At 38.9% G+C, this 21,079-nt stretch overlaps 1 protein-coding gene and 1 long non-coding RNA gene across 11 annotated transcripts in view; one reads left to right on the forward strand and one right to left on the reverse strand.

Annotated features, from left to right (window-relative positions):
• Positions 1-21,079, reverse strand: part of ZRANB1 (zinc finger RANBP2-type containing 1) — a 69,542-nt gene that overhangs the window by 33,423 nt on the left and 15,040 nt on the right. For 5 of the 10 annotated variants that reach the window (XR_014066544.1, XR_014066542.1, XM_081533689.1 and 2 more), the window contains exons 2-3: positions 10,949-11,123; positions 8,832-9,682 (exon numbers count right to left, since the gene is read on the reverse strand). The exons of 2 other annotated variants lie outside the window; for them this stretch is intronic. Coding sequence is in view for 4 of the 8 variants with exons in the window: in XM_081533689.1 (XP_081389815.1) it covers positions 8,832-9,682; positions 10,949-10,989 (892 nt within the window). In the remaining 4 variants the exon portion in view is untranslated. The remainder of the gene's footprint in view (positions 1-8,831; positions 9,683-10,948; positions 11,124-21,079) is intronic. 3 more of the 10 variants (XM_081533698.1, XM_081533677.1, XM_081533714.1) reach the window with 1 other exon arrangement.
• Positions 12,910-20,990, forward strand: LOC145523464 (uncharacterized). Its single transcript, XR_014066591.1, has 2 exons — positions 12,910-13,099; positions 20,371-20,990. It is a non-coding gene; the product is annotated as an uncharacterized LOC145523464 (long non-coding RNA).

The following is a 21,079-nucleotide window of genomic DNA, read 5'->3' on the forward strand; positions in this document are numbered from 1 at the left end:
AGCTGGAGGATACTGTTCTGCCTGCCAAACTTTTTAAATCAGTCGTGTACATCAGAGAAAACCCAAAGGGCTGGGGATAAGTGCCTGCAAGTAAGTATCAGGTAAGTAAAAAATACAAATTTGGACACTAACTCATCATTAATATTGTATTTTTCCAAGATACCTAATGTTCTGTGTTTTCAGACAATTCATCAATAAAATACCTCAGTAGAGTAATAATTTTTAAGGCTAAAGGAGTATTTACTGAACTAGAAAACCTAAGTTTCTATTTTTTTGGTTTACAATAACTTATATGCCCTGAATTACCTCTAAAGTTAAAAAGCCAGTCACTAAGACATTTGAATAAATGGATAAAATCATTGTTGTCTGTTATGTCAAGAATTTCCTTTTCTGTTTTGTTTTGATGTTGTAATTTTTTAGTATAAATCACCTTACTATCATTCCAGTACACAACACTACCATCCCTCAAAAACTAATACATGACTTTTTCTTCCACTGAAGTTAATTTTGGTTGGGTTATTGCACAACACTCCTTTCATTTGACCAGACACTGCATCTCAAAATTAGGAATTGAAAAAGTCATTATAGAAAATTACACATTGCAACAGGTATTTCTGGATGCAACACTGTGATTTATAGGGGAAAAAAAATCATCAGATGACCATATACATACATATATACGCAAAATTCAGACTTAAATTGAAGAAATTAGGGAAAACCACTAGACCATTAGGTATGACCTAAATCAAATCCCTTACAATTATACAGTGCAAGTGACATATAGATTCAAGGCATTAGATCTGATAGAAGAACTATGGACAGAGGTTCATAGATACTGTACAGGAGGCAGGGATCAAGACCATTCCCAAGAAAAAAGAAATACAAAAAGGCAAAATGGCTGTCTGTGGAGGCCTTACAAATAGCTGAGAAAAGAAGAGAAGCTAAAGGCAAAAGATAAACGGAAAGATATACCCATCTGAATGCAGAGATCCAAAGAATAGCAAAGAGATAAGAAAGTCTTTCTAACTCAGCAATGCAAAGAAATAGAGGAAAACAATAGAATCGGAAAGACTAGAGATCTCTTCAAGAAAATTAGAGATATCAAGGGAACATTTCATGCAAAGATGGGAACAATTAAGGACAGGAAAGGTATGGACCCAACAGAAGTAGAAGATATTAAGAAGAGGTGGCAACAATACACAGAAGAACTGTACAAAAAAGATCTTCACGACTCAGACAATCACAATGGTGTGATCACTCACCTAGAGCCACACATCCTACAATGTGAAGTCAAGCGCGCCTTAGGAAATACCACAAGCGCACCTTAGGAAATATCACTACGAGCAAAGCTAGCGGAGGTGATGGAATTCCAGTTGAGCTATTTCAAATCCTCAAAGATGATGCCGTGAAAGTGCCGCACTCAGTATGCCAGCAAATTTGGAAAACTCAACAGTGGCCACAGGACTGAAAAAAGTCAGTTTTCGTTCCAATCCCAAAGAAAGGCGATGCCAAAGAATGTTCAAACTACCGCACAATTGTACTCATCGCTCACGCTAGCAAAGTAATGCTCAAAATTCTCCAAGCCAGGATTCAACAATACATGAACAGTGAACTTCCAGATGTTCAAGTTGGATTTAGAAAAGGCATAGGAACCAAAGATCAAACTGCCAACATCCATTGGATCATAGAAAAAGCAAGAGAGTTCCAGAAAAACATCTACTTCTACTTTATTGACTATCCCGTAGATTTGACTGTGTGGATCACAACAAAGTGGAAAATCCTTCAAGAGATGGGAATACCAAACCACCTGACCTGCCTTCTGAGCAAACTGTATGCAGGTGAAGAAGCAACAGTTGGAACCATACATGGAACAATGGACTGGCTCCAAATTGGGCAAGGAGTGCGTCAAGGCTGTCTACTGTTGCTCTGCTTATTTAACTTATACGCAGAGTACATCGGGCAAAATGCCAGGCTGGATGAAGCACAAGCGGCAATCAAGATTGCCAGGAGAAGTATCAATAACCTCAGATATGCAGATGACACTACCTTTACGGCAGAAAACGAAGAACTAAAGATCCTCTTGATGAAAGTGAAAGAGGAGAGTGAAAAAGTTGGCTTAAAACTCAACATTCAAAAAACTAAGATCATGGCATCCGGTCCCAGCACTTCATGGCAAACAGATGGGGAAACAATGGAAACAATGAGAGACTTTATTTTGGGGGCTCCAAAATCACGGCAGGTGGTGATTGCAGCCATGAAATGAAAAGACACTTTTACTCCTTGGAAGAAAAACTATGACAAACCTAGACAGCATATTAAAAAGCAGAGACATTATTTTGCCAACAAAGGTCCGTCTAGTCAAAGCTATGGTTTTTCCAGTAGTCATGTATGGATGTGAGAGTTGGACCACAAAGAAAGCTGAGTGCCAAAGAATTGATGCTTTTGAGCTGTGGTGTTGGAGAAGACTCTTGAGAGTCCCTTGGACCGCAAGGAGATCCAACCAGCCCATCCTAAAGGAAATCAGTCCTGAATATTCATTGATACGAAGAGCTGACTCATTGGAAAAGACCCTGATGCTGGGAAAGATTGAAGGTGGGAGGAGAAGGGGACAACAGAGGATGAGATGGTTGGATGGCATCACCGACTCGATGGACACAAGTTTGAGCAAGCTCCAGGAATTGGTGAAGGACAGCAAAGACTAGTGTGCTGCAGTCCATGGGGTCGCAGAGTGTCGGCACAACTGAGCGACTGAACTGAACGATATAAGTATAAATATATATATATATAGTTGACCTTCATCCACTGTTCCTGGCTCACAGCTTCCCCAAACCCTTATACTTCCTGAGTGATAAAAGCAGTGAGATAATATTTGGTCTCTTTTCCTCAGCTCCTGAAAACACATCAGGGTAGGTGACTTTTGGATCCCACCCCACGGTTGGGGCTGGCTGCCAGGGGAACTAGCCATACGATTAACGGGTTGTGACATTCAGCTCCACCCACTATACCACCCTGACCTCCGGAGAGGGGAGAGAGGCGGGAGACTGCCCAGTGACCAATGATTTAATTAATCATGTCTACGTAATAAGGCCTCCATAAAACCCCAAAAGGACAGGGTTTCAAGAGCCTCCAGACTGGTGACCACACAGAGATTTGAGGAGAGTGGCACACTTGGAAAGAGCATCATGGAAGCTCCATGCCCCTTCCCCAAACCTTACACATCTCTTCCATCTAGATGTTCATCTGTATCCTTTATCCTATCCTTTTATAATAAACCAGTGACCCAGTAAGTGAACTGCTTCTCTGAGTTATGTGAGGTGTTCTAACAACTTTGTCAAACCCAAGGTGTGTGAGGATGGGAGTGTCATGGGAACCTCTGACTTAGAGCCAATCAGTCAAAAGTACAGGTTAAGAATCTGGGCTTGGGGCTGGCTTCTGGCATCTGAAGTGGAGGGAGGTCTTCTGGGACTGACTCCTTCACCTACAGGATTTGATTCAACCTGCAAATCCTACAGGGTAGACAGTATCAGAATTGAGCTGAACTCTCAGGCATCCTGATGGTGTTTTGAGAATTACCTGTTGAGACATGAGGAAGCTCCCCAATACAGACACACGGTGGAATTGAAACCCTTTCCACAAGAGGAAGAAAACACCACTAATAAAACTTTAGCAATTCATTTCCTTGAGAAAAACCATCATACACATGATTTTTAATACCAGTACCAAAATAAATTGAAAAGACCATTTTAAAATGGAAAAAGCCTATACACTAATTATTGTTAAAATGAAAAAAGTGGTAATGAAAGCAATACATTCTGATATGCTTAACAACATACAAGTTTCAGACATTTCTACAGTCTACAGTTAACATCTGACACTCTGGAGTGGACAGATGCATGTAACACTGTATATAGTAAGGGGGCCAAAATATAATCAGCATAAATAACAGACTGTAACTGCCACGAATATTACCTTTAAACAGAAGTTATGAGAAACGGAAAAACATTCCATCAAATACAACAAAATGTTTGCAGACACTTTGTAAGAAAAAGTTAAATCTACTGTATCTCCTATGTTTTAAGAATCACCAATGTTTAGATACACCAGAATTTTGCTCAGTAATAAGATTACAATCCTCGTGACTCCATTTCAACATGCTCCATGATAATAAGATTCTAGGTTAGCTCATAAGTCTGATTCTCATCAAGAGTACACCAGTACATACTGTAGGTCACTCCAAAGCTTGGGAGCAACAGAGATGTTACTAATGCATATGTTCTCTCTAATGCCATTGCCAAGCACAATTCTTTTCCTCCTCCACCTTCAACAGCACTCCTTCTCACTGTCTCCAACATCAAATCCTTTCCATCTTCATTAGCAGGGTCACTAGACAAGTTAAATGTAAGAGAAACGCAGCTGCTTAAGGCATAATGCAAAACAGGAAGCAACACGTCCAATGGCAACTGAATAAAAACTTTTCAAGAAAAAAACTTTGATTTAGGACTCAAGGTATAGAAAACACATACAATAATTTTCCCATCAAGCTATTAAATATTCATCAGGAAGATGGAGAAATTAAATGTAAAGAAATCTGACTTCAGACTTTCCATATCCATAGACCACCTAGTGATAAACTGAGACCTCTTCAAATAAGATCCATGGGACCTACTTGCTCTGTCTTAACCTGACAAGAAGCTAAGTTGGTCGAGGGTAGTCTGTAAGGTGAAAAGTACAGAAAGGTGGAGAGAAAGCAAAGAATGGAGAAATTTAGGAGAGAAGCAAAAAGGTTTGTCTCTGAAAGGTCTACTTGTCCAGATCCCAGTTTCCGCAAAAGTTTATTCACTGATTAACAAAAATTTCAATGTCTGCTATGTATCAGGCACTGTTTAAGGTACTAGGAAACAGCTGTGAACAAAACAGACAAAATTCCTGGTCGTCATAAAGCTTAAGTTCTTATATATTTACAGCTGATTCACACTGTTGTACAATAGAGACCAACAGAAGATTGTAAAGCAATTACTCTCCAATTAAAAATACATTTGCTAAAAAAGTTTTAAGACAGACACAGACAAATGAGGTGATTTCTAGTAAGTATACTAGGAGGTTAACAAGTATTGTGAAGAAAATGAAAGTTGGAGGAAAAGGATACAGAACAGGACTGAAATTTCAGATGCAGCAGTCAGGGAGGCCTCCCAGAGAAGATGACATGTGAGAAAATACCTGCAGGAGGTACAATTAGGAGGTTCGCTAATCCTGCAATCTAGAGAAAGTAATCCAGGAAGAGGAAATAGATAGTGCAAAGGGCTTGAGGCTTACTTGCAGATAAGAAAGGTTGCAAGAGTTGCTGGAGTCAGAGAGAGAGAGAGAAAGAGAATGTGTCTAAAAATGGGGGAAGTAGGTGTGGGACAGAGAGCAGAGAGAGCCTATAAAATTGGCTTTTACTTTGAGCAACACAGGGAATCACTGGAGGGTTCTGAGTGGAGTAGCTCCTATTCAGAGAACAACTGGTAAAGAAGGATACAAACAGAGGATCACGGCTTGGACCAGGGTGATGAGAGGTGGCCAGATTCTGGATATATTTTGAAGACAAAGCCAGTGAGAACGAAGTATGAGAAAAAAAGGAGAAAACCGAGGATGACTAAAGCTTTGGACACAGCAAATATAATAATGGACCTGCTGTGTCCAAAGTCATCAACCAACATGGGAGAGTGAGAGAACAGATTTGAGAGGCTTGCTCAGTCTTAGCCTCACTGAGTTTGAAATGAGTTTGAAATATTACATATTCAAGGGAAAATGCTGCAGAGGCAGCAGCTGGATGTGACAGTCTAGGGTTCAGGCATACAAGAAGTTATTGTAGAGATTTAACTTGAGATTCTTATCTGACCCTGTGTCTTTTCAAGGGATCAACTTGGGGGTCCTTGTTGGTCTTCTAAAGGGCAGCTGATTCGGTAGAAGAGCAGCACTAAATAATGAGTTAGGTGGTGCTGCCTTAATTCTAGAGACATCATCATCTATCCAGTGGGAAAGGTAGACCATGATTAGAACCGAGAGAGCTCCCAGAAAATAACCTAGCACTAAACTGCCGACATTCCAGAGACATTTAAACCCACCTCTGCCTCTACCATTTGGGCACCCACTCCCAGATTCTTTTTCCTCTGGCTTTGGCACTACTGTCCCCAAAGTCCCCTCACCACACAAGATAATATGACTGAGGTGAAACTTATACCCAACAGTCACGTAAAAGATACTTTCTTAATACTGTGGAAACTTCAGCTTTAGCCTTCTCAATACTGAATCTTCATTCCCATTTTAAAATGCTGGCCTCAGGTTGAGATTTTTTATTTCAATTTCAAATGGGAAAGTCTCACATTTTATACTTAGTATAAATTTTATGCATAGTATACACTTTATACTTAGTGTACATACTTTGGAGATGATTTTTTTTTAGTATATATGCTGCCAAAGCGAGTACTAAGATGGCTTTATTAAATGTCTAAATCGGTAAGCCATAATATATCATATCTAATGAAATCTGGAAAGCATAAGGCAGACAGAAAGGGAGAAGATTAATTTTCAATACATGTGGACTTCTGCTAATCCAACACAATGTAAACAACTAAAAGTTGTTTGTTTTTTTTAACATGTTTCAATGATATTTACAAATCAGGATATGACTATCCAACAAAGACAGGACCAAAATCTTTCATACAACTGTTTAGAACCATATTACATAGTGAAAAGTCAAAAATACTTGCTGGTAGGAAAGAGAATCCACAGTACCAAGAACCAATCAATTCCCAGCCCGAAGAACCTAGAAACTCTGGAGTATGTGGGAATGGGGACTTGACTTTGCTCAGTTATAAGAATTCAAAGAGGCAAAAAGATGGTTATCCAAAAAAACTCAATATATGGAAAGAAAGACAAACATCAAGAAGACACAGTATTCAGAAATGCAAGAAATAACAGCCATAAAGTCAAAGATATACTGACGGGTCCAACTTGTGCATGTCAAGGGGAAAAAATATTTCAAAGCAGTTCTTATAATTAGATCCACTAACCTGGAGAAACAGTGACCTCAAAGCAGTTAAAAAAAACACTGCAATCTAGTTTCTTACCATCTATAAACATACAGGTACTATAACACCACCTTATAGTTAATATTAACATATTACACTATTGCCTGCAAAAATAATCATAACAGTGTTCCAAAAGGCAGATAGGTAATTAAAGGACAATTACACCTAGATACAAAAGATCACATAAGATTCCATTTGTATGGAATATTCACAATAGGTATAGTCACTGAAACAGAAAGCAGACTGCTGATTACCGGCGACTTGGAGGTTTGGAACAATTGCTTAAATGGGTAATGAGTTTCTTCCAGGATGATGAAAATGTTTCAGAACTAGATGGAGGTGATGGTTGCACAACACTGTGGATGTGCTAAATACCACCGAATTGTTCACTTTCAAAATGATGAGTTTTATGTTATGTGAATTTGACCTCAATTTTTAAACATTCATAATAAATAAAACCCTTCTGTATCTCTGGGTTTTAAAAACAAGAAAAAACATTCACACCATATGTGGTACCTCAACCTGGGGAGAGAAAAAGAATCAATGGGCTGTAATGGAGCAGCGCAGACGGCTGAAGACAGCTCAGTGTGCTGTCATTCCTTGTCCTCAGGAGAGGGGAAAGTGGAGCTAACGGTCACTAAGCGCTGGCTGGGTCTGGTGTTCAGAAGGGCTCATCTGCTGGGACTTTCTTGGGGGGCCAGGACAAAGCTAAAACAAAAAAACAGATTTCTTGAAATCTACTCTTTGGACTTGTAGGTTCATAAGTTATGTACTCCATATTCTTGGGGCTATATTCAGGAGGATAAACAAAATTAATTGGTACTGGGAAATACACACACACCCCCCCCTCAAACACATACACACCCCTAAGCCATGTTTAAGGCATAGCTATTATTCCACACAAGACTGAACTTTAGTAGTCACTCAAAATTTTCTTTACAAAACTGAATGTCAAAGTAAGCACCCAATCCAAATAATTTAAATTTATATAATTCAAATAGCTAATCTACTCAAAAGGGGGGGGGTCATACAGAGGAGACAAACTAACTGCTTTCGTAAATTACATCATAAATAATTAACTCACAAGATCAGTAACTGGAGAGAATCTTACTCTCACAACATGTCTCTGTCCCTTAACAGCTCTAAGCCAGTAACTGAGACTAATATCCATCCTTAGGAAGGTGCTAAAACACAAAACACACAAATCATAATTTGAACTATGGAATCAGCTGGCCACATGAAATCAGTTTCACGAAGTTTGCAAATATTCACTACAAGACATTCACAAAAAATTAAAATCAGCATTTTGAAGGTCAGTATTATGTCTATTCAACTTCTTGGAGTCACACATTTTTGTGATATTTTTAACATCTGACTGAAGCTTCTACCATCACAAGACGCTCACACTGTTTACAGACACTCCAAAGCTGCAGCTGGCGCTCCTTAGTCACATCTTGTTAAAATAAGCAGAGTAGCAGTTTTAAACTGCAGGTATATATTTTACTACAGATCTGTAAAAAACTCCGCTGTAACTTGACGTTTCTCTCTCCAAAGATGGAAAGACGCATGCACAGTGAAATGGGAGGCGACACAGGACAGCGTCAGGACAAGACCACAGACCCAGAGGCTCTTATGTACGCATGCTGCGAGTGTAGCTGTCATGCTGAATCAACTAAACGCTAAATAACGTCACCTTCCTTATATCTTTCATGTCTTTAATATCTTTTCCCAACCCATTGAACAAATGCAGAAACTTACCCACACAAGCATTGAGGAACAGCCAGTCAGTCTTTTTCATCCTGTTTTTAATTTGCTTTAGTTTTTTGAAGTCCACTTCAAGTTCCTCCTTGCTGCCAACAGCACCAGCCAGCTCAATCCTCTGGAAATCCATTTTCACCTCTGAGTCCCGTTTCGTAGTCGGCGGTGATCTTCTCTGGCTGTTGCCACTGCTACAGCTTCCTCTCCATCGAGCTCTGTCTTGCTCATTAATTATTGAAGAAGCCTCTTCAGTCTCTGCCAACTCGATTGCTTCAATATTATTAGGTCTGGGATGATCACAAACAACACATTTTTTAGCCTTGGCCCAGTTTTCATATGTGCAAATAGAACAAGTCCAATGCTGGGTCCTTGTGTTCAGTTTATTTCTATCATTGTATTCCTCACAAGGATCAACAGAAAAAGCAACTGGTCTTGAGCCAGACCCTGAGGATTGAGGAGATTCTGTGGGACTCCTGGTCCTACGCTGGGATAAGCACTGAGTGCATCTGATTGCTCTTGGCCAGTTCAGATACGTGCACATGTGGCATGACCATTTATTGGCATTTTCCATGCTATATGAAGATTTAACCCTTGGTCTTGCACTCGAGTCTGGACAGATCAAAGGACTACTTCCTCCTTCGGTGCTGGAAGGATCCCAATCTCTACCAACATCACTTGAACCACTTTTAAATGGATCTTCTGTAATAATTGTTCCACTAGGTCTCTGGGCACGACACATAGTACACTTGATTGCAGATGGCCAGTTTTCATACGTACAGTATTCACAAGCCCACTTAATTCCACGTTCTGACATTGTGCACTTCTTGAAGTGAGTTATGTCAGGCAGGAAGCTATAAATAATTAGGACATGGTTATTAAAACAATACCTATATAATTCCACCCCTGAAAACATGCCCAAAATATAAAAGTAAGCTTCAACTTATAAAATATCAATTTCTCAAGGTATGCATGTAACATTTCATACTGACATTTTTTTTTTTTAATTTCCAGAGAGACACTGGAGATAGTTCCCAAAGAAAAATCTTAGACCTGGGGATTTAATGAAAATGTACTGTGGAATGCAAGAGGGACAGGCAAAGGGAAGTTTGTTCTAAGAGGGAAGGAGGTTAAAGCAGGAAGCCTCTCACAGAAATGTTTCATCTCAGCCAGGTCATCACCATCAATTTAGAAAAATAACCAGTAGTTAAAAGATTCAAATGTAAGGGATAGAACACAAACCATGTATCTTAAACACATTACATTCTCAAATTATGAGCAATTGACTATTATGCTATTGAGGCATAGTACCACAATGTTTGATTCACTAAAGAATTCAGAAGATCAAACAGTCAACTCTATCGTTCTTCCTAAGGGAGAAAAGCAGCCTAAATGTGCTAATTATCCACTGCTCTTAATAAGCACAGGTAGAAAAGATGTTGAGGAGTAACGCTTACAATTAACAAAGTAACAATGTGAAACAAAATAATGTTCCTTGATAGCCTACATCCTCAAAATCTTGCTCTGTCTACAGTGCAAAAAATAAAAACTGCACATTACCTACTCTCAGGACAACCAATCGACGAAATATCCCTGAGGTAACCACTAGCATAATCACTCCAATATAACTTTGAATATTTATACTCAAAATATTCAATATTTAAAATGCACTCAATTATATTAACTATTTAAAAGGTTCCTAGGATTCTACACTGGACTACTACAATACTATGAAGACTTTATTATTTAATGACAACCAATTTATAAATGAAGCAACATGCACAGCAAATGTAATAATTTTTTTTAATGGCTTGGATTTAGACATTGGCCACGAAAGCCAGCCTTTCCCTTTTCTTAAATCCCTTTCTCAACTAAATTTGTATCATCCTGATACCTATGTGAAACCAGAAAAGTGAAAGAAGTAACAGAAGCTTTTCCTTCTCTTTCTCAAGGATTTTTCCTTTTGAACCTGGAAAGCAAAACCTTCCACTTTACAAGTGTATTATTACGTCCCTGCTTGCCAAGTCCTCACTCCTTTTAATAGCATAAACTTTGTTAAGAGGACAATTTCACTATAAGAGAGCCTACTATTTAATAGCTAAAATAAAAATCACACTTACTAAGATTTTAGTATCCATGCTATAACCTTCACCTTGTACATGGTCAGAATGAAAGCACAGTTTATAAATCAGAACAAAGACAAGACTCAGTCGTCATGGTGGCTCAGATTCTGACTTCCTCAGGAGATACTGCAAAATGTGGTAAGTGGTTCTGCAGAACTGTGAATAGCTATTCCTGTAAAGGAGACCAAAACTGAATTTCACTTGAAGCCTGCTACTTTATCCAAAAGTATTTATTTTTTTAAAAAGGCTTAATTTTAATAAATTCTGTTTTAATCCTACTCATTTATTTTAATAATGGACTCCGATCTTTAGAATTTTAATATAGCAAAAAGTCAGCTAATTAGGTTGGTCAGTCAAATTAGGTACAGGAAAGATATTTTTCCCCTAAAACCTTAAACATATGTATGTATGCACTATTATCATTAATCTTAAATTGGTAGTAGGGTTTCCCTCATAGCTCAGTTGGTAAAGAATCTGCCTGCAATGCAAGAGACCCCAGTTCAATTCCTGGGTAGGGAAGATTCCCTGGAGAAAGGATAGGCTACCCAATCTAGTATTCTTGGGCTTTCCTTGTGGTTCAGCTGGTAAAGAATCCACCTGAAATGCAGGAGAACTGGGTTCGATCCCTGGGTTGGGAAGATCCCCTGGAGAAGGGAAAGGCTACCCACTCCAGTATTCTGGCCTGGAGAATTCCATGGACTGTATAGTCCATGGGGTTGCAAAGAGTCAGACACACTGAGTGACTTACAATTTAAGTTGGTAGTACTAATAAGTCAATTCCTACCTGTATTACTTATTATTATTGAAGAGTGAAAGATGGTATAAACCAAGTTAATAGAAAAAAGCAAATATATATATATATATATATCTTATATTTAACTTTGAAATCCTTTTCTCATTCAGCAACTTTATTTTTTTCAAACTCAGGTAATTTATATTTATCTATTTAGATTTTTAAATTTAGTTTGCACCTACTGATTATACACAATCTGACAGCAATCCAGAAGTGTGTTGAAGGGCAAAGGCGAAAATCATAAAAGCATCCATAAAATGGACAATTGAGATTTAATGGCAACTTTCATACTGATTAGGCAGTTTCTTCCTTTGGTTTCTCAGGAATGAAATAGAAATCACTTACTTGCTCATGCTACTGGAAACTAAAATGAGCGAACAGACACATGACAAGAACAAATGACATAATGTGCATATCCAAGGATACGCAATCACAGTATTTCAATTAAAACATTCACGCCTGCTTGGTAAGTATTACTTTAATATAGTCTCAACTAAACAGTTTGTGGTCTTACGTTACCTTAGCTAATCTTCATGGAATTAATACTGTGCCAGCATAACTTAAATGTCCATGTCTCACAAAAAACAAACAAAAGACCCTGCCATTAAAAAAATAAAAAGTCGTCATGTAAGCCTGGTAAATAGCCTGTGTGTGCTTAGTCACTCTGCTGCTGCTGCTAAGTCGCTTCAGTCGTGTCCGACTCTGTGCGACCCCATAGACGGCAGCCCACCAGGCTCTGCCATCCCTGGGATTCTCCAGGCAAGAATACTGGAGTGGGTTGCCATTGCCTTCTCCAGTGCATGAAAGGGAAAAGTGAAAGTGAAGTCGCTCAGTCGTGTCCGACTCTTAGCAACCCCATGGACTGCAGCCTACCAGGCTCCTCCGTCCATGGGATTGCCCAGGCAAGAGTACTGGAGTGGGGTGCCATTGCCTTCTCCAGTGCATGAAAGGGAAAAGTGAAAGTGAAGTCGCTCAGTCGTGTCCGACTCTTAGCAACCCCATGGACTGCAGCCTACCAGGCTCCTCCGTCCATGGGATTTTCCAGGCAAGAGCACTGGAGTGGGGTGCCAGTGCCTTCTCCGCTTAGTCACTCAGTTGTGTCCAACTCTTTGTGACCTCATGGACTGTAACCCACCAGGTCCTCTGTCCATGGGATTCTCCAGGCAAGTATACTGGAGTGGGTTGCCATGCCCTCCTCCAGGGGGTCTTCCCAACCCAGGGATCGAACCCAGGTCTCCTGCGCTGCAGACAGATTCTTTACCATGTGAGCCACCAAGGAAGCCTGATACATAGCCTACTCCTCCCCAAAATTCAGGTAACTAAGCAGTACCAAAACCAAGCTCAAGAATTCTGAGGTAAGTGCATTATATTAGACAATGATACATACAGTATACACTCTACTGAGACGTTGTAGGAATAGTCTTTTCATAACTGAAAGTTAAAATTCAGTTTTAACTACAGGGGAATTTGTAGTGTATTCACAATTTCGAGTAATTAATCTCAAAATAGATATATTTCTTCTGTAGTGTTTAGTAATGCTTCACAAGTATGGTCTAGTTCACTATTCAACATGACAGTATAAAAAATGTTTACTTATGAGCCCCTCCCTTTTGCTAACCACTGACCCATGCATCATAATACTCATAGTTTTATTAGTGTTTGAACTTGGAAGTATATAATTAAAAGCAGTTGTGAATTTAATACTACAAAACTTTTTTACAAAGTTAAAATCCTGGAGAGAATTATCTGAGAGCATCATTTGTACCTGTGGTAACAGTAAGTGGAATGGAAGAGGAAAAATAACATCAGTTCAACTATGTGATTTTGCATTACTGAGATGAAATTAATACTGAGTACACTTTTTCTACCAAAGTCAAAAACATCCTAGAAAGAACATGAAATTATTTTTAACAGCAACCAGCTCTAAGAGCTAATACTGCACATTGAAATAAAACCATTATTAAATATCTTTCAAGTAAACATATATTCAAACACCCAAGTAAATTTAATTTACAAGCCTACTTTTGCATGAAACACAGCTTTCCAAATTCTATCCAGTGACTCATACTTCAGCTAGCTGGTACATAAAGTAACAATAAAATCTATATAATAAGTGCCCCTTCAAGGGGCATGAGACACAACTACTACTCTTACATATTTCTTGGTTGAAATGCAATACCAGCAGTTCCCATCTTGTGGACCAAAGAGACCACGAATCTATACATCAAACGCTACCTGCAGACTGAATAATGTCTCCAAGTATATTAACCATTTTCTAGTATTAAATTCACAACTGCTTTTGATATACTTCCAAGTTCAAGCACTAATGAAACTGAGTATTATGATGCATGAGTCAGAGGCTAGCAAAAGGGAGGGGCTCCTAACTAAACATTTTTTATACTGTCATGCTTAGCAGTGAATTAGATCATATGTGAAACATTACTAAACACTACAGAAGAAACATATCTATTTTGAGGTCAATTACTCAAAATTGTAAATACAAATTCCCCCAACCACCTAAAACCCTCTGAAGGAGAACTAGAGAAGTGAAATGCTCCTCACAAAACACAAACTCCTTGAGAAACAAACTGACGGAAACTTAACTGCCAGTTAGTGTCAAATGACAAGCAGCTATCCAAAGGAAGGTCTAAGATATAAGTTTTATATTAGCTTTATTAATAAGCCTATATTTAGTAATACAAATATTAATTTTTAGTGTAAATTGTTAATGTAGATATTAATTAACATAAACCTGTGGAGATTTACAAATACTTAGAAAGCATTTTAGGGGAATAAAGATGAAAGCTAAAACTAGAAGGATACTCCAAGCATGTTGAATTTTCAGATTCTATTCAAATATTAGCACAAGGTAATTCTAAATGGCACTATTTATATTTTTAAAAAGTACTATGCTTAACTCCAGAGCTCCAAATTCCACATAGTCATTTCCTCTTTTCTCCTCAGCATCTTTCTACATCACTGTCTTCCTCATAACAGTCAACAGAAAAAACAACTGGTCTTGACCAGATCCTAAAGCTTCGTGATATGGTGGACCCTCTATCTACAAATCTCACCTCATTTCAGGACTCCAACAGCTTGTCGCATTCCACATTAAACCTCTTATCGTCCACCTACAACAAACCCCAGCCCGACTTCTCTCTCCAGTTTCCATTAAGGACACCACTAATACTACTGGACCCAGCATAGCAACTCAGACTCATCTTGAATTGTGCCTTCACCCCATAGATTCTTTCTAGTGGTTTCTGTACAATCAGTTTTCTTTCCATTTCAGCGGCCATCAACCCTTTTTCAGTTCAGGTCAGAACTACTCTAATAGCCTCCTAAGCTCCTTCCCTTTCTAAATCCATCCAGCTCACCATTACCAAAATAATCCTAATAACAAGTCCTTCTTTCTGAAACTCTTCTGTAACAGTACAAACTCTCAGCTCCTTCCCAACACACCAACACAGCACACATCTCAGACCCACTCATGTACTACCACCCCTCCACAATATAGACACGAAGACATTACCTTAGAAAAACAAGCACAACAGACACACACACTCAGTTCTGGCAAATCCTACCCATCCTTTAAAGCTCAGTTCAAATCTCATCTCTCTCATAAAGTTTTTCAAATCATTTCAAGTATATACACTCCAAGCAACCACAACACTTCTATCCACATTTGGCACCTATTGTATGTCTTCTTGGGTCTAGTTTCTGGGACACAGATTTGTGGAACATTGATTGTGTCATATCATTTCCTATACTCGGTTTTCAATCAGAGCTTCCCAGGTGGTAAAGAATCCACCTGCCAATGCAGGAGACACCTGGGACTTCGGTTCCATCCTTGGGTCAGGAAGATACCATGGAGTAGGAAATGGCAACCTGCTCCAGTACTCTTGCCTGGAAAACCCGACAGACAGAGGAGCCTGGCAGGGTACAGTCCACGGGGTTGCAAAGAGTCAGACATGACTGAGTGAGCACAGCAGAGCCAAGCTGTCAAGAACTTTGGCTCAGAGATTCTTGGGGACCAGTCCTATGTTTAGTAAAATCCAGAGAGGAGACCATGTTGAGTGACCTGAACAGAGAAAGGAGTGGAGCTTTTGAGCAATTTCAGGAAAAACAGGCGAGATTCTTGAGGATGGCATCCACTCCTGTAGCAAGACCTCACTCGACAGTGCCTACCACTAACAATTGGGTACCAAGCCAAAGGCACACAGGAGCTGGTTAAGCATTCAAGTCCTGAGGTGGCAAGGGCACAAATGCACCGCCTTTTGTGATCATTAAACATCCTCTGAAAGTCCTAAATCTGTGTGAAATCATGTATAAATGATTAAGAATCAGTAAGACCCAAAAAATATGCTGGCCTCCTCCTCCTTCAGAGATCACTGTTATCTATCTCATCTGTATACTAAACATATTCGCTAAGAAGATCCCTTCCAAGCAATATGTGGATAGGTTGGACAAAATTACTTTGGTTAAAATAATAGTTAAAAATAATAATAAATAACACTGTCATAGTAACTTTGGCCTTACTGGCACCATGCCTTAATGAACTAAGGCAGTTACCAGTACAACCAGCACATGTAACTTCATTCTAACAAAACTAAGTCCTTAAAATATAACAAAGAATATAAAGTTTACATTTCAGTAAGTCAACACTCTGTTAATCAGGAAAATTAATAAAAGCTACAATGTTAATGGTTTCTCTTAAACCACCAGATAACTAGTACCCCGCTGATATATAAACTCAAGGTTAATTTACAGTATGTCAAATCTCAAACAATAGTAAGGCTCCTTTTTAAAATCTGTATCCCAGTCATTTCAGGAGAAATTCTACCTGTTTACATACTAGCGCTTTTTCTGTAATTTCACCAACCTCCTCTGTACTCTCCAGTTCTTAGACAGTAACAAAAAAGAAAGGAGTGATAAATACAATGACAGATGGACACACAGATTGATCTTGAGCTACTGCAGAACCCGTCTTAGCATGCTTCCTATACAGAGTTTCAGACACATCGCAGGTCAATCATGCACCGCAAATTATAGTCCTTATAAACAAAACTAATTTAATGTATAACAACCTAGGACGAGTTACCGAAGGTCTACTACACACTCAGAAATGTGGAAAGATGTATCTATTAGATAAAATATTGTCCTTATGCTCAGGACACCTGCAATTTAACTAAATAAAAGATGACTACGGCTTTCTTAAATGCACCCAGAAGTGGAGGGATTATCTTCAAGAGTGCACATCAAGCCAGCATTTAAAGTACAGTAAAACAACTTTCGCAAAAGCAATGAACATGTTACTTCACTCAGAATTTGGTTTTTATCATCCTATCCATTCTCTGTTCACACTGAATAGATTAGTCCCAATTAACAATATCCACAGGAACCAAACAATATCCATGGGGTTCTCCAGGCAAGAATACTGGAGTGGATTGCCATTTCCTTCTCCAGGGGATCCTCCCGACCCAGGGATTGAACCTGGGTCTCCCGCATTGTGGGTAGATTCTTTATCATCTGAGCTACCAGGGAAGCCCAGATAGAAAGCAAAAGTCACAACCAAACCTAGTCCAACTAAAGGCAATCTTTTTAACTAAACACTATGTTATCTGTGTGACAAAGAAAGGGTAGAAAATTTTAAATAATCATTGAGTTCTGATATAAAAGTTGAAAAGCAGGCAGAAGCAAATGAATGAAATATTCCAGGGCAAAACCAACTCAGAGCTATTACAAAGACAAGTTGTTCACAACTGTTATTTATTAATAGTGTGAAGTCATTCAATCAGATTACTTTTCTCACAATTCCTACTATAATGAATAACAGGAAAATAGGGTGGGGATTTTGTGAGTTGCATTTTCACTGCTTAGGCAGGGAGAACAAGCATGCAAAAGTTTAGCAAAGGACAACCTGGGAAGGAATGCCAAAGACAGCAGCAGCTTGAAAAAGGACTGCTTATCCAACTATTAGAGGTGAATGAGTGTACAGGCCAACTTTGTCTATTTCACAATTTTGCCAGGGTCAGCCTTGTCCAACTAAGAAAGGAAAATAGCTGACACAAGGCTATGGTTTTTCCAGTGGTCATGTATGGATGTGAGAGTTGGACAGTGAAGAAAGCTGAGCGCCGAAGAATTGGTGCTTTTGAACGGTGGTGTTGGAGAAGACTCTTGAGAGTCCTTTGGACTGCAAGGAGATCCAACCAGTCCATCCTAAAGGAGATCAGTCCTGGGTGTTCATTGGAAGGACTGATGAAGCTGAAACTCCAATACTTTGGCCACCTCATGCAAAGAGTTGACTCACTGGAAAAGACCCTAATGCTGGGAAGGATTGGGGGCGGGAGGAGCAAGGGACAACAGAGGATGAGATGGTTGGATGGCATCACTGACTCGATGGACATGGGTTTGGGTAAACTCCGGGAGTTGGTGATTGACAGGGAAGCCTGGTGTGCTGCGATTCATGGGGTCACAAAGAGTCAGACACGACTGAGCGACTGAACTGAACTGAAGCATTTACTATATGCCAGATACTGTTCTAAGTACTGTACATATTATTAACTAATCTAATCCTCAGAACTCTACGAAACAGGTACTACCATTAATATAATCTCTAATTTTAAAGACTGGAAACAGGAAAAGAAAAGTTGAATAACTTGCCTGAAGTGACAAAACTGCTGTGTGGCAGAGCCAGGATTTGAACTTGGGCATTCTGGCTCCAAAGTCTGTACCAAACAGACAAGGTAATAAAAATACACTTTTACTGCAGCCCATAGTCACTTATTCCCATTATCCAGAATTTGGACAATTAATAAACTGTACTGAGTGACTCACTAAACAGTCTTGCCTAGATAACTGATAACAGACCATCTCTAAACAAGCAAACTAAACTTGAAAACACACACTTGGTCAAATTTTATTAGCTTTTTAAAGTTACACAGAATCTTCCCAAAGCTTATCTAGATTGAGAACTACTGAAAAATGTCTAAAAAGTTAAGTAAGCAGGACCTAAAAAGTTATTTCCAAAAACAAGATAACACTAGGTTTTCCATGTAAAATTGAGTGGGGAAAAGAAAAAAACAACCTGATATATACGTCATGGCTTCCGACTATAAAATGCTTTTTATGTATTTTTCATTCTGGAAGCAATCCCTGGAGAAGAAAAAAACAAAAGTCAGCTTGACTTCTGTTAAACCAATACACTAATCCAAACTACTAAAGAAATGAAAGTACATCAATTAAAAGTACATCAACAGAAAACCTTCCATTTTCATTGAGACAACTGAAAAAGGGTAAAGTCTCCCCAAATGACGGGCATGTGTGAATTTCACTACCTATCCATGGCCTTGTATTAGAGCAAAGAATGACTACCTGTGAGACAGTAAATAAATCTTTTTTTTATTGCTAAGAGCCTCAGTTTTCTCATCTGTGAAAAAATGAGTTAAGATGATCTCCAGGGACTCCCTTGGTGGCACAGTGGTTAAGAATCTGCCTACCAATGCAGAGGACATGGGTTTGATCCCTAATCTGGGAAAATTCCACATGCCATGGAGCAACTAAGCCCATATGCCACAACTACTGAGTCCATGTTCTAGAGCCCGTGAGCCACAACCAATGAGCCCCGGTGCCACAACTACTGGAGCCCTCACGCCTTAGAGCCCTTGCTGTCTGCAACTAGAGTAAGCCCCATGCAGCAGTGAAGACCCAGCAGAGCCACAAATAACAGATGGGCCCGAGGCTGTGCAGCACAGGACTCTCCTCAATACACTTTAATGGTGTGCTGTGTGCGCAGTCGTGTCCAACTCTTTGTGACTCCACGGACTGGAGCCCTCCAGGCTTCTCTGTCCATGGGATTCTTCAGGCAAGAAGACTGCAGTGGGTTGCCATTTCCTTCTCCAGGGGATCTTTCCGACCCAGGGATCAAACCCAGGTCTCCCGCATTGCAGGCAAATTCTTTACCATCTGAGCCACCAGAGGAGCCCATATTAAAAATTAAATATGTGCTAAAAATTAATTTAAACACTGAACTGATATTAAGAAGTTATTAAAATTTTAAGGTGTGATTAACAGTATGGTATCTATGTTTCTAAAAGAGTACTTCTCTCTTAAGAGACACATGCTGAGCTATTTACAGTATTATGTCTTGAATTTTGCTTTAAAATAATCCACTGCGAAGAAGCAAGAAGAATATAAATGAAACAAGACTGGACAAGTGTTGCTAACTGGGTGATGGATTTACATGAGAATTCATTCTCCCAGTCTCTCTGTATGTGTATTTGTTTGAAATTTTTCACAATGAAAAGTTTTTAAAATCTATCAAGAAGGTAACAAATGCTATTACAGACTAAGAATCAAGCCTTTAATTCTAAGACTAGATTGCTAAGACGAGAAAAGGAGCAAGCAGCAGTATATCGTGTATTGTTAAGACTGTTACTCAAAACTTGGTCCAGAGTCCTGTGATATTCTACAAACTGTTTACTAGTCTATAGAGAAAATGAGTAATTTTACTAGCAATTTTAAAGAATAATTTTATGATTGCTGAAAATAGTAGTATAACATCTGAGCATGTGTTTGAGATGCAGTGCTAAAACATTTAAAAAACTTATCTTTTTACAACTCACAGGTATGGTTCATCAGAGAGAGAAAACACATCAAAATATGAACCAGCTTCTTTCACGCTAAACTTGCAGATGAGTATCACACTTCAGAAAACCAAGACAGACTTAAATTGGAGTCATAAAAATCCGTCTTTTCAACATTTCTTAGGAACCTAGGCAAAAATCCTCAACAAAATAGCAGCAAATCAAATCCAATGATGTATAAAAAGAATTCTACATCAGAACTAAGTGGGATTTATTCCAGATATGCAAGCTTAGTTCAATGTTCATCAATACACATAACACATCCTATCAACAGGCTAAAGAAAAAAATCACATAACCACATGCATACATGCAGAAAAAGTATTTGACAAAATCCAACATGTAAAAAAACAGCCAGCAGATTTCAGGGAAACCTTCTCAATGCAAAATAGAGCATGTACAATAAACCTGCACATCAACTTTATACTTGATAGTGAGAAACTAGAAACTTTTCAGCTAATACCCGTGTTAGAGCAAGGTAGCCCCCTCTCACCACTCCTTTTCAACGTCAAACTGGAAATTCCTGCAAGTATTGTAAAAGAAGAAAATAAAATAAAAAGGATACAGATTGGGAAGTAAGAAATAAAATTGTTTATATTCGCAGATGACAGGACTGTCTAGGAAGAAAATCCAAAAAAGAATCAACACAACTACAGCTACTATAGGATTATAACAATGTTGCAGGATAAAGG

The sequence above is a fragment of the Giraffa tippelskirchi genome, chromosome 2 (assembly GCF_054371585.1).
Source record: "Giraffa tippelskirchi isolate mGirTip1 chromosome 2, T2T-mGirTip1v1.2.pri, whole genome shotgun sequence".
Classification (NCBI taxonomy): Eukaryota; Metazoa; Chordata; class Mammalia; order Artiodactyla; family Giraffidae; genus Giraffa; species Giraffa tippelskirchi.